Source organism: Vigna unguiculata, chromosome 3 (assembly GCF_037176805.1).
Source record: "Vigna unguiculata cultivar grain cowpea cultivar isolate G323 ecotype 2 chromosome 3, ASM3717680v1, whole genome shotgun sequence".
NCBI classification, from domain to species: Eukaryota; Viridiplantae; Streptophyta; class Magnoliopsida; order Fabales; family Fabaceae; genus Vigna; species Vigna unguiculata.
Window position 1 is genome coordinate 6,519,182 of NC_140794.1, and position 19,705 is coordinate 6,538,886.

Consider the following 19,705-nt stretch of genomic DNA (forward strand, 5'->3'; position numbering starts at 1 on the left):
TTACAACTGAGAGTGAGAAAATGCATATGAAGCTCGATTGGATCATCCATGAATCAAAATTAATTTTTTTTTCTTAGAGCACATCGAAGCCAATGGACAATCATAATGTGAAAAACAAATTTAATGACAACAAGATATCATATAATAATAAGTGAAGAGATTATTAACGAGTAAATGTCGAACCTTAAGTTGAAGCTTTTCCGTTTTTTACGGAGTCTAAACTTAACCCAACCTCGACCACGGTTACTTTTATCATTTTTTCAAACCCATTAAAAATTTTCAAAGTAACTTTTATCTTTGGAATATTTTGATTCATTTGTAGTCTATTTTATCATACACAGTTTAAAGAATGTTTTTTAGAAGAAAAATAGTTTAAATAACATTTGAGAGAAAAATAATATATTCTGATTTTTTCCAAAACAATAATTATAAAAAGGAAGTGATAAAAGGATTCAGTAATTGTAAGAATATTATAAAAAAGAAGAAAATTAGATTAATCATAGCTGTGTAACGGAAAGAAATGTAAGAAAAACATTTCCGTTGAATTGGTTGCAGAACTGACAGCAAGAAAAAGATACGGGCCCTGAAGGCCCAGATAGATATCGGAAATAAGGCGCGAAGCCCAGAGGGAGTGTTGCGTGTTGCGTAGTGGTGCAGTTCGTTCACGAAACTTTACCAGAAGCTAAAGTGAGTCACCGCCACCTACACCTACACCTCCGCCACTACCATACCGCCGGAATCCGATTCGATCCGATCCGATCCGATCTGATCCATCGAGTGTTCCGTCGGAGAGAGAGAGAGAGAGAGATGTGGGTGTTTTACATGATCTCTCTGCCCCTCACAGTGGGGATGGTGCTTTTCACGCTGAGGTACTACGCAGCTCCACGCGTGCCTCGCTACGTGCTTTTCACCGTTGGATATACTTGGCTCTCTTCCCTCTCCATCATCGTCCTCGTCCCCGCTGATATCTGGACGGTACTTCCTAACCATTCCAATTCCATTTCGTTGAGAATTTTAAAATATCGTAGGAGAACTTCACACGACTAGGTTTTTAGGAGTTTCGCTATGGAATTCAAATTAATGATTAGGAGGTTTTGGAATTGAAGTGTGACGCATTGTCAGTGTAGAAAAGTTGTACTATCGTTTAGTTGTTGATATATAGAGTGTGTTTGTTTTGTGACATTTGCAATTCGCAAAACATGTTTATGCTAAACCTTCCCCCACTGTGGATTTAGTTGAATGCCGCTCTATGGCTTCACAAACATAGCCTAGACTTAGTCTTACTCTTTGAATGAGGGGTCAAAGCAAGATTAGAATGTTTGAGTTCTTTGTTTGTACTGCTAATTGGCAGTGTGTTTGTCTTGCTTCTTTTGATGTTCACATCTAAAGTGTTGTTCGTTTTCTAGAGTGTTTTTTAGTTTCTTTGTACAGCTATAGTTTCTTTTTCCTTTCTGGATTGGTAAAATGAGAGCCCTTTCTCTATCTGCAAGAGAGGCCCTAGCATGTAAAACATGTGTTCCCAGATAGATTCCAAGAGGACAACTCAGTCCCTCTAAGGATGAAAGGGAAGAAATTTGTTGTTAGAAGTTGGAGTAGTCTTTACCATCCCCTGGCAAAACCTCTAAAATGAGTAGACACGACCCAATACAGAACTGTGCACAAACCCAATGCTCCTCAAAGAGCCAAAAGTCAATTATTGATGCACAAAGGAATTTCTGTGGTTGTGGGTCTCAGAACACGAGAGACACATAACTTAACATAGAAGTAACCTCGTGGTGCATACCCACATCGAATTATTTGTTTTTTACTGCTATCCAACAAAAGCCTTCTCTGCCTTGCCATTTGGTTAGCCTTACAAAAAGACTTCGGTGTCAAGAACTAGATTTCATTTGGTCTGAAATTTGATGAAAGATTTCGGCCTTGTTTGATTCTAGTTGTCAAAGCTATTTCCCGTTTTTAAAAACAAAAGAACAAAAGAAACATGTTTAGATAACTATTTTCTGCATGCGTTTTAAAAGAAAATTATTTCCAAATTACGGAAATTGAGAAACAAAAATAGCTTATAATTGTTTTTTATGCTTTTATTTTTAAGTCTGATGTTATTCTTGTAATAAGTAAAGCACTATTTTAATCTCATACAATGTGCCAAGGTGGTAAAAAAATTGAGATTATGGTTGAGGTCATGAAAGGCTCACAAAATCGTAAGGTGAAGTTTGAACTTATTTATATACTATAATTTAGTCATATCACAAGCATGAGACTAGATATTTGTTTGGTGGTTTGATAGTAGGGGTAATGATAGACTCAATAAATCTTACCATGATAAACTCTGATAACATCTTAGAGATTGAGTTTTTGGTGTATCTCAATCTCACAAAATTGGTTTACAAGGTGAGATTTGCACCCATTTATATATCATAATTTGGTGATACTTCTAGTTAATATGGATCTCCAACATATATATAATAATAATAATAATAATAATAACAATAACAATAACAATAATAATTAAAGAAAGCAGTCACAGCTGTGAGTGAATGAGAAAATTGTTGGACTATTATTGGTGTGCCTCTGTGTAGCTTCACTTTTGAAATCGAGTGATCGACTTTTTTAATTGCGATTTGGACTACACTGATATGTGCAATTGACAAATATTCATGTCTCATGTACTATTCTCTTAAAAACTTTTTTTGAAACTTCTTTTAGCATTTTAGCGTTTTTTGGTTTTGTTTCTAAAAGCTACACTGAAAACAAATATTAAAAACTGCATTGCTGACAAGTTTTGAAAGTAAAACACTATAATTACTTCAAACAAGCCCTTATTCATTTAGCCCTGGATATATCGACTTTGTAATAATAGTGTAACAAAAACAGCTCTTGATTTCAGACAAAATATTGTGTTGCCCTATGGTTTAGACAAGGTAGATTTATGAACTTCTATTTGCATATAAGTTTGTAATTTTTTTTTCCTTTTTCTACTTCAATTCAACATTTGTAGGCTAACACATAATATATTTCCCTCCTTCCAAAAGGAAGATTTTTGAATTTAAATTGTTAAATGCTGAATAGTGTTGTGAATCATTGAAGAAATATATGTGCAATTATTTCATTTGTGTATTGAGTGTTACTTTCTTTGACTCCTACAGACAATATCTTCCTACCATGAGAAAGGAGCAATTTCTTTCTTCTGGAGCTGGTCATACTGGAGTACCTTTTTGCTTACATGGTACGCCTCTTGGAAAAGTTTTTCCCATCATTTGAGAAATGCCAATATTTAACTCCATGTATTGGATGATGGTTCAAGGCTTTCTTGAACTCCTGATTATCTTGTGATCTTTATTTTTGTCTCTGTTTTCCTGACAATAAAAACATTCTCCAGTCTCCTTATTTGAATCAATGAACTGTGAACTTTGTAATGTGGTATAGAATTTAGGGTGGAAAGTTGAAAGAAACAGAAAGGCAGAGAAAGAAGAGGGGAAGGTGGAATAAAACAGAATGAGGAGATTTCAGGAAGAGAGTAGGGAGTAGAGAGATCAAAGAATATGTGTACTGCACTTCTGTCATTAATATTCTATCTAGATTCAGCCCTGTAGAATACAGCAGCTTACCTTATTTATAGGCAGCTAGCAAACAACTATGAGCTAACAATACCTGATTTACGAACTTAAATCCTAGTCTTATTGATATTTACATATAATACTTATGATATGCGGAGAATTTAATTTGAAATAACTATTACATGTGAGCACGAATGTTGTCTATTTAAATGAAAATTGTCAAATTCAAATTCCTGTAATTTTCATCAAAGCATACCTATTGATAAGATTATTTTCATTTGGTTGTGTTATAGACCCATGAGAAAGAGTTGAGAGTTAAAGAGTATAGAAAAGTTACAACCATTCTATGATAGTAGATTGAATGTGAAACCCTTAATTTTATAAAACCTTAATTTTCTAACCCACTCTGTAACTGCTCTTAACTGCATATTCAATTTACGAAACTACTGTAACTGCTTTTCCTGCTTTTCCTGCTTTTCCTTTATTCTTGTACCTAGGCCTCAACAGGATGGCACTTCATTGTGATACTTTTATTTTTAAATTTTTGATAATATATAATGCATGTATGGTGACATTGGAAGTAGTAATGACGGACAACACATGAGTAGTTATTATGAGAGCTTGTTAAACTTAGATTTCGTGTATGTGTTATTATGCCATTTGCTTTGTCTTCTCATATACTTGCCTGCATACTAAGTATTTCAAGTATTTGAACAGAACATACAAATCAGAAAAGCAAATTTACTGATGTATTTATGTCAATTTATCATGAGCAGGATTGTTGTGCCCCTTATCCAGGGTTTTGAAGATGCTGGGGACTTCACTGTATCAGAAAGATTGAAGACCAGTTTACATGTTAACTTGATCTTTTATGTAATTGTGGGATCCATTGGCATTTTTGGAATCATTCTTCTTGTTATGATGCATCGGCATTGGTTGGTCCTCAACTTCTTAATTTTAGTTATTTTGAAATATATATTGTTGAATGAAATTTGTTCTAAGATATTGCTTCCTAGAGTTTTTTAATTATATATTTTTTCTGATAAAGATTCCTAGTGCACTCATGAGTTCTGTTGTTCCCGCACATCCATCAAAAAGGCAATATTTGGCTGCATTTGTTGTCATGGCTGATGTGTTCCAGAACGTTTCCCAAATGCTATTTCTTCTGCTTTTTGTAATTGTGAATAATGATGATTTCTGCTAAACCACTTTTTATGAGACATAATTATCTGTTAAGACATGCAGTAACAAGTCAAATTTTTATCCAACCAATGTAGTTTTTTTTTTTTTTTTAATTTTTGTATTTACTCCTAGAGACTCATATTTCCTCTCTGAGAAACTTAAATGCTATGGCTACTTGGCCCAGTGTTTCAACTTTCAACTCATAATGAAAAGCCGCGACATTTTGGGAATCATAGATTTGCTAAAGTTACACATATTCCACTACTAGAGCACTGAATTTTTAGGTTGTATGGTTTTCATAATACACAAATGCATACCTTCTGTTCAACTATTTTATATTTTTCAACACGATAGTCGTGATTGCCTAATTAACTTTCAATTAAGGTTTTCCACTTCTACGCACGTTTATGCTACTTGGTTTCAACTTAGGTCCCACTTTGCTTCTTTTAATTTTTTTATTCTTATTAAAACAGGAGTGGAGGTCTTTTGGGATTAGCCATGGCTTGCTCAAATACTTTTGGACTTGTTACTGGTGCATTTCTTCTTGGCTTTGGTTTAAGTGAAATTCCCAAAGGCATTTGGAAAAATGCTGATTGGACAATCCGTCAGAAAGTTCTTTCCCACAAAATTGCTAAAATGGCTGTTAAGCTTGATGATGCTCACCAAGAACTTTCAAATGCTATTGTTGTAAGTGGTCTACATGAGGCAGGGAAATTTCTTATGTAGTTTTAAATTTTTATCTCTTATATTTTCTCAATCTGCCAGCCAAGCTTGAAAATTTTGTGGATTTTTTTCAAGCAAAGTATAACATCTGGGTAGTTCAAACTATTTTACTTGGGCATCTGGGTTCACATCATGGATTGGTGGTTTGGGGTAAAAATCCCATCATCAATACGTTTACTCCATGCGCATTGCTAACTGTACACAGTAGGGAAGATCACTGCCTATTATGCAATGTCATCAAGTCCACCCTGGATCCCTCCATAAATTGATTTTTTGTCCTTATGTAGCCCGTTAATCAGTCTAGATTGAGGCATGTGCTCTTTATACTAATGATACCTAACATTAGTATGGGGTTTGCCATGACACAATGACTCCTCTTGCACCTTAATGTTCTGATGGTTGTATGTTTGCATACCTTGGGCATGTTAATGTTACTTTGCACAATTTTAATGAATTATTACCATTTGTGGTCCTTATTCCAATTGAGACTAAGAAAGGATTTGAGGGTTAGGCGTTTTTTATTGTCCTTGCCCGTAGTGGTTTGCCTTTTGATTAATCTATCGCTTGTGACCAAATTCTCAGGCACCATGGTCCCTATGATGACATAAACCTCTTTTTTGTCTGCAATAATTCGTTTTGACTTCCAATATATTTTTGTAAAGGAATTTTGGGTTGTTCATATTTTCCATATCCATAACACTGTTCTAATCACGTGAAATTAACACATATTTTTTATATAAACGAGCTATGTAGTGTCAGTTAGACACAATTTCAACATTATGTGTGACGATCTCATTAAACAATAGAAGCCTTGATTTTAACGATGAAGTTTATTTTTGTAGATTGCTCAAGCCACATCCAACCAAATGTCCAAGCGTGATCCTTTGAGACCTTACATGAATGTAATCGATGATATGCTAACTCAAATGGTATTAAACATAGATTTCTTGATTAAATATTTTGAGTACACAACCTAGGTCTTTGTTTGGATATAACCTTCGATATTCCAGTTCAGGGAAGATCCATCCTTCAAACCACAAGGTGGCCAATTAGGGGAAAGTGATATGGATTATGACACTGATGAGAAATCAATGGCAACACTTAGGCGTCATCTACGAGGAGCAACTGAGGAGTACTACAGGTATAAAAGGTAAGCAAATCATCAACTCGGTCTTTTAAGTTGGTTTATTGAAAAATTGTTCTTATCTATTATCCTTATTAACAGATTTCACGTATTGAGATATTTTATGCTTATGATCCATGCTAGTTTTGATGGATAATTAACTCTTTCTGTTCACTGGCATTGTCTTATCCCTTGACTAGGTATATATTACAACTTTATTATTTGGTTTGTATCTTACTTTTGCATTCTTGTAGTGAGTATATTACTTACGTGTTAGAAGCCCTTGAATTGGAAGATGTGATGAAGAATTATGATCGTCGCAACTCATCTGGATGGTTTGCTTTCAATCATTTTTTCGTTTTTGTTTTTCTTCGCCCCCTTGCAATATCTTCTATACTAAATATATTATATTAATGGTTTTTCCCCTTCATCTTACTCAATTGTTATGCTTTCGTTACAGGAAATATATTTCAAGCTTTAGAGATGCTCGGACGGGCAAGTTTGGGTCTTTATGTGACAATTTAGGTCAATAAAGAATACTAACCTATTTGTTCTTAAGTAAATATACTTTTCCCATGCGGCTAGAAACATATTTATTATTTTTAACTAGTAATAATGTGTCTATCTTAAATTTGGACTTAAGACCTAGTTTAACCCTGCAAAACCAACTTATAAAATGAAGATTTTACAAGTTCTATTTGTAATGTTTAGGCCTTATCTTTAGTCTATGTAATATCATAAACCCAAAGAGTCAATGTCTTGATGGTTGTACATTATGATGCTTCACTTAGCCTTTTTGGTCAACTCTGTCATAGGTGGTCCTTTCGTAAGGTAAGGATTGACCAGGTTTTGTACGCACTATTTAGTTCTTATATCTAGTCAATATGAGATTTCTACCCTTTTAAGAGCCGAAGTCCTGATTGCTGGATACTTTGATCTTTGCCATCCTTTCTGCTTAGTTCCTCCATATATAGCCCATTCCAAGACATAGAGAACCAACATTGAGAGGCAAAAATTAAGGCAGCCTAGGACGAGCTCAATTAAGACAACTTTCCGACATATCAACATGCAACATAAATGGCTTAATTTACCTGTTACTTCCTGCATAAGAAACATTTGCTGTAACTATTTTTGTAGTGTATATTTTTCAATGTGGAGTATTTGGGGGAAATTGTATGTAACTAATCAAGTACTAATTTCAGAGGTAGCAGTGATTAATTATTGTCCTGACTACAGATGGCTAATATTCTTAGGTGCTAAATATATTAGTGGATTTTGATTGGTATTTTTAGCTCTAATTTAGTTAAATCTTATTAAGTGCTCATTTTTTTAAAAGTAAATGCAACAAACAAAGAAAATTAAGATTTGAAACAACTTAGCGCAACGTAACCAAATATATTACTCTCATTGACAGTGTTCTTGGTTATAGCTCTTGAAAATCTTGGCTCAAAAATACTTTAAGAACTCTTTTGGCATTCTCACCCAACATGCTGAATTCCCTTTACTAGTAGTACCTAGGACTCACACAAACTCCCAAATTTCAAGGTAGCAAGATTACTAAACTCTCTTGGCCCACATGACAGCACCCATCGTTTAACCTGATCTGTGCTGAAGCATTAATGGTAACATATCCCCTTAACCCTTCACCTAAACGTGATTATCTTGGTCATTGGGCATCCCTTTTACTCATTGAGTGGAATAGAGCACCTCAGTCTTATACCAAACTGGCCATCATATGCATTATGGAGTCACCCCATTCTGATCCCTGAATCAACTTCCATCCCTCTGCAACTCCGTCGGTCACACTCTGGCCTACCTCCTCAGTCATGGCTGCCCCCGAACAAACAACAATTCATTTGAACCTTTGTCATGCATCAAATCCAAGAAAAGGCAGAAAAAGTACCTTTAGCTGTTGAATAAAAATTGATAAATCATCAGGGAAAGCAAACAATTATAAACATAATTGATTCAAGAAACAAAGGGAAAGAGTGGAAAATGATAGAAATGCAGTTCTGTTGGAACAGAATACAGCGGAAAGATGAATACATGTTGGTAACACTTTGACACCTAGTTTAAGCATAGAGTAAATTGCACTCATCTTCCCTGTCTCCTTTTCGAATCTACCTGACCCCCTTCCCTTTTGGAGACCTATAGAAAACTTTCACAATTGTTTGAAAAATATTATTTGTACCCTATAAGGCTTATTGCTTTAAACATTTAAGAAACAAGAGTATTATGTGCAATCCGAAAAAACTTTAGTTGTTAATTTTCTCTTGATCATGATATTTGGGGGATAGTATAGGCCTTGTATACTGAAATTATTTTTTATGTGTAGAGTGCATTAAGAACATTAGCTAATCAAGGACTAATGGGGCAAACTGAAAGCTTTTAACAACAGTCATAATTATAGTTGGTTAGCATTTTAGTATGTTGTAAATGTGGTAGTAAATTTGAACTTTCTCTGACAGTACATAATGATGGATTTGACTTCTCTAAAGTGTATTAAAGGGATACAGAACGAGTGCATCCATCTCTGATCTCAAGTGAGTTAATTTTACAAGATTTTATCTGAGATCAATGGTGGATACGTGATTCCTTCCTCGCTTTACAATTTCTCAATTTAAGAAGGCCAAATCCATTACTTTTTGTGCATATAGATTAGAGTGAGTTTGTGTTCATTGTTCAATACAAGGAGGTATATTGAAGTCATTTAAAACATTCAAGCTTGTAATGGAGATTTCTTTTGGTTTAGAAAGAGCAGAGAATTTGAATCTAATGTTTTCAAACCTGGTGGGAAGTCTATTTAATTTGGTCATATACATATGTGCTTTCTTTTTTTTCAAAGATTCTTAAACTTCATTTTGCTCTATATTTTCCTTTCTCAGTTAGGATTCCTGCTGCATCAATTTTGCATCATGATATCATGTACTCTGTCCTTTTATGGATACAGGCTTCTGAATAAATGGTGGTTCTTTGCAGAATTTTTCTGGCGATGCATTTTAAGAAAGCAAGTTCAGAAAGGCTTGGCTGTTATACTTGGTGTCATGTCTGTTACAATTCTTTTAGCAGAAGCTACTCTTCTACCTAGTCTTGATTTATCACTTTTCTCGATTCTTATAAAAGCTGTTGGAACAGAGGAAGTGCTTGTGCAGGTAGACCAAGTTAATAAGAGATAAGTATTTTTAGTAAACGTGGACACCAAGATGCTTCTATGTATATTTTAAATCTTAATTTACCTTGTAAAAAGAAAGATTGGATGAATATTTAATTCTAGGATATGGAAATCTTTTATCAATTTAAAGTAAAGTGAAGTCTCTCAGGTCCCATGAACTTTTGTGATTGAGTAACATGTACTTGTTTGGTATATATTGATCAACTGCACGTGCTTTTCTGTCAGTTCCCTGCTTATCTTTTTCTAGCAAATTGAACTTGTTTTTTGGCTTGAGGCTGTAATTCAATCCCTGTGAAATTGTTACCGTCATCATATATAGTTAAAAAAAGGGTTTGAAATTAAAGTCAAATTTGGAGTTGGGTTATACATGAAACTGAAGTAAACAAATAATTCTTGTAATTTGTCAATATGCATTATTTCTTTGATGAAATATGCTTTATATATACCATATTTAAAATAAAGACAGGCTGCCCTTTGAATCCCATTTCTTCAATTTTTTGCTTAGGCCTTTGCATTTGTTCCCCTCATGTACATGTGCATCTGCACATACTACTCCTTGTTCAAAATTGGAACATTGGTGTTTTACTCATTGACACCCCGACAGACCAGCTCGGTTAGCCTGCTTATGATATGCTCGTAAGCTTTTATACACCACCACTACTGCTACTTATTATTTCTGTTCCTTGAATTGCTGATTCTATCTTGCAAATTATTATTTTCTCTCTCATTTCCAGTATGATTGCTCGTTATGCTCCTCCTATCTCATACAACTTTCTCAATCTTATTCGTCTTGGTTCTGACAAAACAACTATCTTTGAAAAGGTAAGTATTTTTTCGTGGTTTACGAATTGGTTTCGTGCTTGTTTAATATTTTCTTCTGAACTTATCTGCATATAGTATTGTTAAAACTGTCATTGAGTGTAAGAAGTTATAAGAGAGAATTAGCAATAAACTAAAACTAATAACCTAATAATTCTAGTTAAAGAAGTAACAACCTCTGGTTGCTTTGCGATTAGATGAGTAATTTGATTCTAGAGACATTCTTCAGCAATTGAAAGTATCAAATCACTTCTCAGATTTTAGTAATCCTGGAAATTGTGATTTACATGGCTATACTGCTTGAGTGCACGACATATTTAACTAGAAAAAGGCATGGCACTGAACCATTCCTTGATCAAGTTTACTGACAAAAAAAATGCTTTTCTTCTCTTTATTTTTTCCATTTTTTGTTTATTTTATTCTACCTGATATATGTACTTATTTTTCCAAGTGTCTGATGGTCTTGTCTTTTATTTAGTCTCTACCTGCCTATATATAAATGTCCACTTTTGACAAAAAAGCATTGACACCTGCTTATCAACATTGTTTGCTTTCCTTCCTCTTAGTTCCTTTTGCTAATTTGGTGCATTACATTATTAATTGCAGAGAATGGGGAACATTGATAATGCTGTCCCTTTCTTTGGAGACAAGTTTAACAAAATCTATCCACTTATTATGGTTGTATACACCATTTTGGTTGCAAGCAACTTCTTTGACAGGGTATTTAATTTTCTCGGTAGCTGGAAGAGATATGTTTTTGAACCTGAAGCTGAAGATATGGATGGTTTTGATCCGTCAGGACTAATTATCTTACAGAAAGGTATGCTAGCGAAGAATTCTGTAGTTGTCATCAGTCAAACTATTAAATGATAAATCATGTCTAACTTAGTGAACGCTGTAGAAACGTGGGTTTGTGATGATTTCTTATACTGATTTTCACACAATCTGTAGAACGGTCTTGGCTTGAACAAGGACGCAATGTAGGCGAGCAAGTTGTTCCATTGGTGAGGAATTTTAATGGAATTGATCTTGAATCTAACGACAATAGTACGGTATGTCAACACCCTACCAATAAGAAAATTGAAGCTAAATTGAAGCTATTTTCTTTCTATTTTCATCATTCATGCGACACTGTCATGAATTTGATGGCTACAAGATATGACATTTTTTACTTTTGTTGTCAGAGTTCAAACAGTTCACTCACATTATAGCTGTGTTATGATCAGGTGAAAAATGATGTTGAAATGAAGGGAACCTCAGCTTTAGTTAATAAAGAAATAGATGGAAATCAGCCTAAAACTTCAAAAGAAGAGACAAGGAGACATAGCTCGAGCAGGGAAGCCATCAGCAGCAAGTATGCTGCTATCAGACAGCAAAATGGATCAGCATATAAATTGAAGGCAGAAGAGAAAAATTTAGCATCTGCTAAGGTTTCCTTAGTTGAACACGACGATGCTCGTCCTGGTAATGCTGCTGGAACTTCAGGTTTGGCCTCAACATGGCAAACAATGAAAACAAACTTTCAGAGTTTCAAGGCGAACTTAGGGGCCAACAGGTTTATACCTATTCGGCAAACACAGGAAGATAAGATCCCTCGTGTGTCCTCATCTGAGTCCCTTGATGATATATTTCAAAGACTGAAACAGCCTTCATTGGACCAAAATATTAACAATGATGAGGAAAATTTGATGGGGCGCAATATTTCTGGCCCTCGCAGATGATATCTATTATTTGGGCGAGAAGTTGCAAGTGTCCTATAATTGATCATGCAAAACCATATTATCATGTACAGTTTCTTGTTTCCTATGGTAGTTTATACACCGATTGCATTCTAAAGATAGATAGTTTACCATACAGGAACTCGTAGTAGTTACAAATGAACTTCACATTAATTGTAGATTACATAGAGAAGGAATACTTACAAATTGCACCACTATACAGAGTTGCAGATATTTGTTCTGTTTATATTCATAATCTCATTTCACTTACCCGCGCATCATACAACAGCTCTACCCAGCGTTTCAAATCTCGGGTTTTGGTTGTGTTTGTACACCTTGATTAACTTTTCTTACTTTGAAAACTTTCTAGTAGAACACTTGTGGAACAATGGGAATAGGGGTTGCGTGAACCACTCAAATTTCTGGAACTAAATACCCATCTACCATAGAAGAAGTCCATGCTCATAGACCAATCCTCATTTTGAGGTTAGTTTAACTTTGATTTACATCACAGGATAAAATATGAAGCTTCAACAAAAGCCCCTCTTCGAAATTGGAGCATAAGTCTATGTTAAACTGATGCATCAGCTTGTTTTTTGAATAATCTTGTTATTGATACTGCGATTACCAAATTTGCTTGTCGGAAATGTGTTAGACAGTAACTTAATTCTTTCTAAGATGAATACACACTTATGACATGGAAACCTCTGCTCCAACCCAATTGCAAACTCAATAAAAATCCTCCACATTTATGTGTAGTTTACATGAATAAAATAAGTGAATCTACAATAACATTAAAAATGCAAACTCTTTCCCTCCCTCACGGTCCTGGAATGCATGAAGGCCTCCTTACTGTTCTTTCTGGTCAATTTGAGCAGCTTGGACCAAACACCCTTTTTCTTACTCCCCCCGCTGTTTTCATTGACTTCCTTATCTGTGTTTCGGCTTCCTGAACCAAAGGCAATGGAGTTGCTCTTCTTCAATCCATAGTTGAAACCAACCACGGAGGAGACAGAATCCGCCACACTAGAAGCATGACGACGGTGGTGGTGGTGGTGGCGATGAGACATGTAAGAAGAAAAGGGTTGAGAAGGAGAAGGAAGAGGATAAGTTGGATTGTTGATATCATAGAGCTTCAAAAGTTTGTCTCTTAAACAAAAGGCACAAACACCTTGCACTTGTTTGTTATCAGGGTGGTACTTGCACCCTCCTCCTGATGCTTCTAACTTCATTTCTAATAATCCAATGCTACTACTTCTCTTCATTCTCTTTGCCTCTTCTCAATTTATAGTTTCATTATTCGCAGTTGCAGTGCATAGAAAATTCACAACTACTACTTTCCTCGAACTTTCTTCTTAATTACAACCACCAATGGCAGCGAATCAACTTCTATGACTACGTCCAATCTAATCCTATTTCCTATGCTTCCTTTTTTCCTTAAATGATTTTTTATGCAATCTTTTTTAGAAGGAAATGACGCAAATCAATTTAAGAAAATTGCACACGTGAATAGATAAATAGTGGTCAAAATCATGTACTTCACAACCCTATTTGTATAAGAAACAAACAGAACTTTCTTTTCACACTGCCAATAATGCTTCAACAACGTGGGTTTTGAGAAAGGAAGAATATCTCAGCATTTAATGGAGGAAGTTATAACGGGCGTCAAATCCAGCATATACAATTTTCAATTTGGACATCTACTAATTCTAATTTTAATCAATTCACGAAAAAAATCAAAAGTAAACATATTCATTTTGTTTGACTTTCTCTATATGTTTGGGTTTAAATTGAATTAAATTACAGTAATAAAATCAATTATCTCTGATTCAGAAATTTATTTTTGTAATTGAAGGTTTGTTGACTTGTTTGTTATACTTGAATAATTCATTGGGAATAATTACAAATTAGTAAACAAATCTGTTGTAATTAAGGAATATAATTACTGTTTATATACACATATTTCTGAATTTTGGTCTAGTTTTGATTATTTATTATGTGATTGTAATATATATTTATGACAGATTATGTATTCTTAAGAAATAAATCTGCTAAATATTAAGACACGAATCTTCTGCTAATCTGCATATCTCTATACATTATAAGACACTATTCGAATCAATCAGTTCAAATATCTTCTTAGATTTATTTTATTTTTCTTAAAATGCACAATAAGACATCTTTTTTATTATTTGAACTAATCAACTTGAATTTTAATTCTGATTTTTTGCAAAAAAATTATGAAATCAAACTAATTTATTCAAATTGTTTGTCATAAAAATAAATAAATCAAACCGAATGCGTTCATAATTTGCATTGTATAGGTATAATTTGATTTCCATTTTTTATTTGTGAATCAGATTTTTTCTAAACTTCTCTTACATAGGAAAGGGTTTTCTTAAAAAAAATTGCATAGAGAAAATTAAATCAAACCGAATACATTCATAATTTACATTGTATATTTATAATTTGATTTCCTTTTTTATATGTGAATGACATTTTTTCTAAACTTTCTTACTTAAGAAAGGACTTTTCTTAAAATAAAATGCAGGCATTTGTAATTGACTACTGTATTAAGTTTGACGTTAATGCATATGTAACCAAAAAGTTAATGAATTAGAAAATGAAGTATTTCAATGATTGAGAAATCAAACAACATCGTGTGAAGAATATTTCTTCCAAGAAAAAAAAATGGCAAAAGCAGCAAAATCAAAGGTTTGTCCTTTGACTCGGAGAAAAATATGTAGCAAGTCAAGGTTGCGCACGTGAGGTGATTACATTAATTGTTTTTAGGTTTCGTAGAACTAAAGAAATTGGGAGAAAAAGAAAGAAAAAATTGTTATTTTATTATTTATATGATAAGTGTTGTTCGATTATTATGGTGATGGATTGGTATGCAAGGAAACTTCTCTGAACATAGCGCAATACAATGTTTCTCGTTTTTTGAAGTGGTCATCAGAGAAGAAGACATAAGAGGTTCAACTTCACGTAAAAATCTATTTTGTACCAATGCACCATTTTCAACATCTAAATACATAATAATATTATGGTTTACAAAGTATGAACTCTTTTAAATTAAATTTTAATAAGTAATTGTAATTAAATAATTTAACATGTAATTAGATTTATTAATTAATCAATTAAAAATTTTATACATTAGTTGACAATTATAACTAAATGAGCTGACTTATTTTGTGAGTGTTAATTATGTTAAATAAAAGTATGATGAGTCATTATCAAAAGTAAGTAAATCACATCATATAAATAAATAAATAAAAAGTATATCAATATATATATACATATATATATATATGGACAATTATATATTAAAAATATTAAGGACACCTATTATTATTGTTGTGTATTAAAAGTGATCAAATGATATTAAAATATTTTAGTAATTATGTATATGAAAGATTATGGAGGTTTAATGTGTGATAATTAAAAGATAATTCTATTTTGTAATATGTACATAGAAATATGAAAGGACAATCTATTCACACAACATTTTTTCCTATCCTGACATCTCATCACCGGTAAGAGTTAATTTGAAAGGCCAAACCATTTGCTATATATTATCATTATGAATTTATGTATATTGTCCTTTTCAGTTTTGATGATTAACATAACAGAATGAATTTTCTTACTTTTCATAAAAAAAAAAAAAATTCAAGTTTGGTTCTAATATACACCACTAACTTCAAAAAATATGCCTAAGATTTTAATACACATGAACAAAATCACGTATATAAGTATTTGATATTTGATATAGTAACCCATATTTTTCTTCATATTTAATAAAGAAAATTTTATGTATATAAATTTTCAAAGACTCATTTCCATTATACTTTTAACCAAAAATCTATTATCCAATACACATCAATTTGGATAATGATCAACAGTTAAATTTGAGAAACTTCATTTTCTTTTTTGGGTCATTATACATTCGAAGGTTTGCTTTTCTACCATCCATGAAGAGATGGGCCTAATGGGCTCATCGAATGGCACAATGCGACCTCCTCTAAAAACTCTATCAGCCCAAACAAAACCTTTATTGAAATAACATTTCTTTATATATATATATATATATATATATATATATATATATATATATTTTTTTTTTTTTTTTTTTGAGCCCATTATGTTTTTGAAAAAAAATAAATAAATTTGGTCTCACTAGGAAGTAGGAGTAAGACAATTCTCAAGGTTCAGAAAATGTTTCCGAAAATACTTATGATCCAACAATTTTAATATGAGTAATTAGAATTAAATTACAGTTTTATAAAACAAAGAGTTTGATCTTCAACTGGACCCACAACTTTTCTTTTTCTATATTAAACTAAAATAGATGCAATTTAAGTATATATGGTAATCCTACTGCGGATATTCATAATATGGAGTTTATTTAGTGTACGGAAAAAACTTTTACCGGGAGAGAAATATAAGAATAAAATGTGAAATCAAAGATGTTGGAGTTATTTTACATATTTAAAAAAACCCATTTTTCAATGGTTGTATATTTAATTTTTAAACTGATTTTATTTTTCTTTCTGAAAAAAATGGTCATAGTTTTATTAGTTTATTAAGAAAAGATTATTCGAAAGAGGACCATAGAAATATACCACTAATAAATAAAAAATTGACACTGTTCTTGATTCAAAATCTTACTCTAATAAATTTATACATCTTTATCTTTGTATAATGTTTAAAATTTTCATTTTTATTAGACGTAAAAGTTATATTCATTATTAGATTTTCAACTTTTATGTATAAGATAGATGAGTGAATTTGTGAGGAATAGGAAGGTTTGAAATTATGTAGTGAGTAGTGTGAGTGGTAATGTAAAGTAGATTTGAGTGTGGTGATGATGAAAGGGTGGTGGGAATGGATTATGTTCACACAATATGTTATAAGAGAAGGACACAAATTAATTCTACAAGGACTGGCCATCTATATTATAGGTGGGTCATTTTATCAACTTTTTATTTATTTTTTACAACTTTTATTGTACTATATCATCTTTTAGATATTTTTTTTTTATTTTTATTCTAATATAAGAGTTTTATAAAACTCACGTTTTTATCAACATTTTACTTAGTTATTGTGAAACTTTAATGCTAATATTTTTTTTTTATGTGATGTTAGCATACTTTTACATTAATATCTTACAAAACTCAAATTTTATTAGATTTAGAAATTATAAGATTCTCATTTTACTCTAATATGCCAATTTTTTTTTTATTTTAAATAAAATAAATGTTTATTACCTAAATGTATACCATATATTGACATAACTTTTTGACGTTCAGTTTTTTAAGTGTCTATACCAATTTTGATATATTACTTTTTTTAATATATTTTAAAATATCAAAATTAATATATATTAAAGCCATAGTAAAAGTACAGAAGAAAAAAATATTAAAATATCCATTCTTAACTTTTTGACACCTTAGTACATGGTCATAACTTTCTGGTTTTTGGTGTGCCATACTTTTAATATGGACCAGTTTCACTACTTATCACCACTACTATTTCGTATAAAGTTTTCTTTATCATTGTCACATATTTTCCGGTCACCTTTCTTTGGATAAAGTAATTTAGAAGCTTAATTTATTTATTTTAATATTTTTAACACTAAAAGAACTTCTTTACATAAAATTTTTAGAAAAAAAAATTTAAATTTAAAAAATTTTGGAAGATATTTTAAATGAATAAAATAGAATAATTTTAAATACATTTTAAAAGTATAAAAAATTTTAAATTTCACTTCTTTTAATTTCACTATCACTCCAACGATGACAATTTGAGTTGGTCCGGATTGAAAACTGAGTCAAAATGGTTTTGACCAAAGGTTAAATTGAGTTGGTCTTGATTAAAGGTCAAGTCAAATTGACTTGTGTTGAAATTCTAACCAAATTGATTCATGTTAAGGTCGTGCCGAATCGATCTAGGATGAAGGTTGAGATTAAACAACCATATAGTTGAAAATTAATATAAGTCAACCTGAACTAAAGGTTGGACTTTGTCGATGCGGGTTAAATCTTCGCTAACAAAGTAATAATGAAGTTAATCTATTAAAATTTTATAAAAGAATGAATTTTTTAAATAGTTCTAAAGTACTAAACAGTGACAAAATGTAATAGTCTTTCTATTCTTTAAAAACACACATTAAATACATAAATTTTAACTTTCAATTGGGACACATAACATAAATGTATGTTTATGTTTTTGACATTTAAAATGTAAAAGTTTTGGGTGAGTAGTACGATGAGATTGAATCCTAGGGGCGAATACAACTGCAACCTGCACAAGGTTTATGAGTCTTTTCTTTTTACTTATTATTTATGATTTGTTGAGTGTGTGGACAGTGTTCATGCATGAACTGGAAACAGGACAGAGCTGAAAAGGAAAGAAAAGAAAAAGATGTGTTGTGTTGTGATGAGTCCTGACATTAAAATCTTTTTCACTGGCCCTGCGTGCCTCATAAGTTACACTCAAAAACAAAAATTAATTCACCAAATATCAAAAGGTAATGACTGTATTTCAATCTAACTGTTATTAAAAATATTTTAACAAAAACAAAAACTTGATTTTCCATAATTTAAGAAACTATCCCCATCCCCATGATATATAGTTAATTGTACCTACTAAATTAGTTAATATAAGAATAATCATATTTTGTCAACTTTTTCTCACAATTTGAGATAATATTTTTTAAGTGATCTTAAAATATAAAAAAATGAAAAATTATTTAAAAGATGTTACCTTAAATTATTAAAGAAAATTATTAAAATTTAGTTATGAAAAACTTGTTAAGAAAAGCAATTTCCCAATCCAATGGGAGTTGAAAAGTATTATTGGGTGGATGCAAAATTGATTCTTGCTTTGTATTCTTTCGATTTCACTTTGATAATGTGTCTCATGAAATGTAATGTTTAGATGTGACCTAAGAGTGAGTGAATGAAGTTGTGGGGTCTACTTCATACTTCTCACCAACCATGTCCTTCTTCTATATGGACTCACCTACCATTCTTCCCTTAGACATATCAATGGCTAGGGTTTGGAAAAATATACTGTGATACTGATTCTTGTGTATGTATTTTAAAATTCTACAATTTATATCTGCAATTTTTATTCTCGTCTTCGTTAAAAAGTATAATAACTTTCATAATTGTATTCGAAGATGTAGAAATTTTTTATCTTATACATAATATCACTAATTAACTACAGGTAAGTGTAATGATTCATATAGATATATGATGTAACGTTGAAGAACAGGTTAGTTTAGAAGTGGTTTTATGTGACAAAATAAGTGTAACACTTGTTTTGATTTTGAATGAGAGAGACAAAGATAATATTTTTCTTTTGAAACTATATCTCTTTAATAGTATGAGAGATTCTCAAGTGATAA

General features: G+C 32.0%; 2 protein-coding genes across 2 annotated transcripts; one reads left to right on the forward strand and one right to left on the reverse strand.

Moving 5' to 3' along the window:
- Positions 1-593: 593 nt before the first annotated feature.
- LOC114179407 (LMBR1-like membrane protein) lies at positions 594-12,564 on the forward strand. The gene is made up of 14 exons (XM_028065743.2): positions 594-975; positions 3,147-3,226; positions 4,334-4,492; positions 5,213-5,426; positions 6,305-6,391; positions 6,473-6,612; positions 6,840-6,920; positions 7,046-7,110; positions 9,565-9,737; positions 10,263-10,393; positions 10,492-10,579; positions 11,183-11,396; positions 11,528-11,628; positions 11,803-12,564. Exons 1-14 carry the CDS (start codon positions 808-810, stop codon positions 12,295-12,297), a joined length of 2,196 nt encoding a protein of 731 aa, XP_027921544.1. The 5' UTR covers positions 594-807; the 3' UTR covers positions 12,298-12,564.
- A 377-nt stretch (positions 12,565-12,941) lies between these two features.
- LOC114179408 (uncharacterized) lies at positions 12,942-13,573 on the reverse strand. The gene has a single exon (XM_028065744.2). The coding sequence runs from the start codon at positions 13,557-13,559 to the stop codon at positions 13,089-13,091; it is 471 nt and encodes a 156-aa protein (XP_027921545.1). The 5' UTR covers positions 13,560-13,573; the 3' UTR covers positions 12,942-13,088.
- Positions 13,574-19,705: the final 6,132 nt, after the last annotated feature.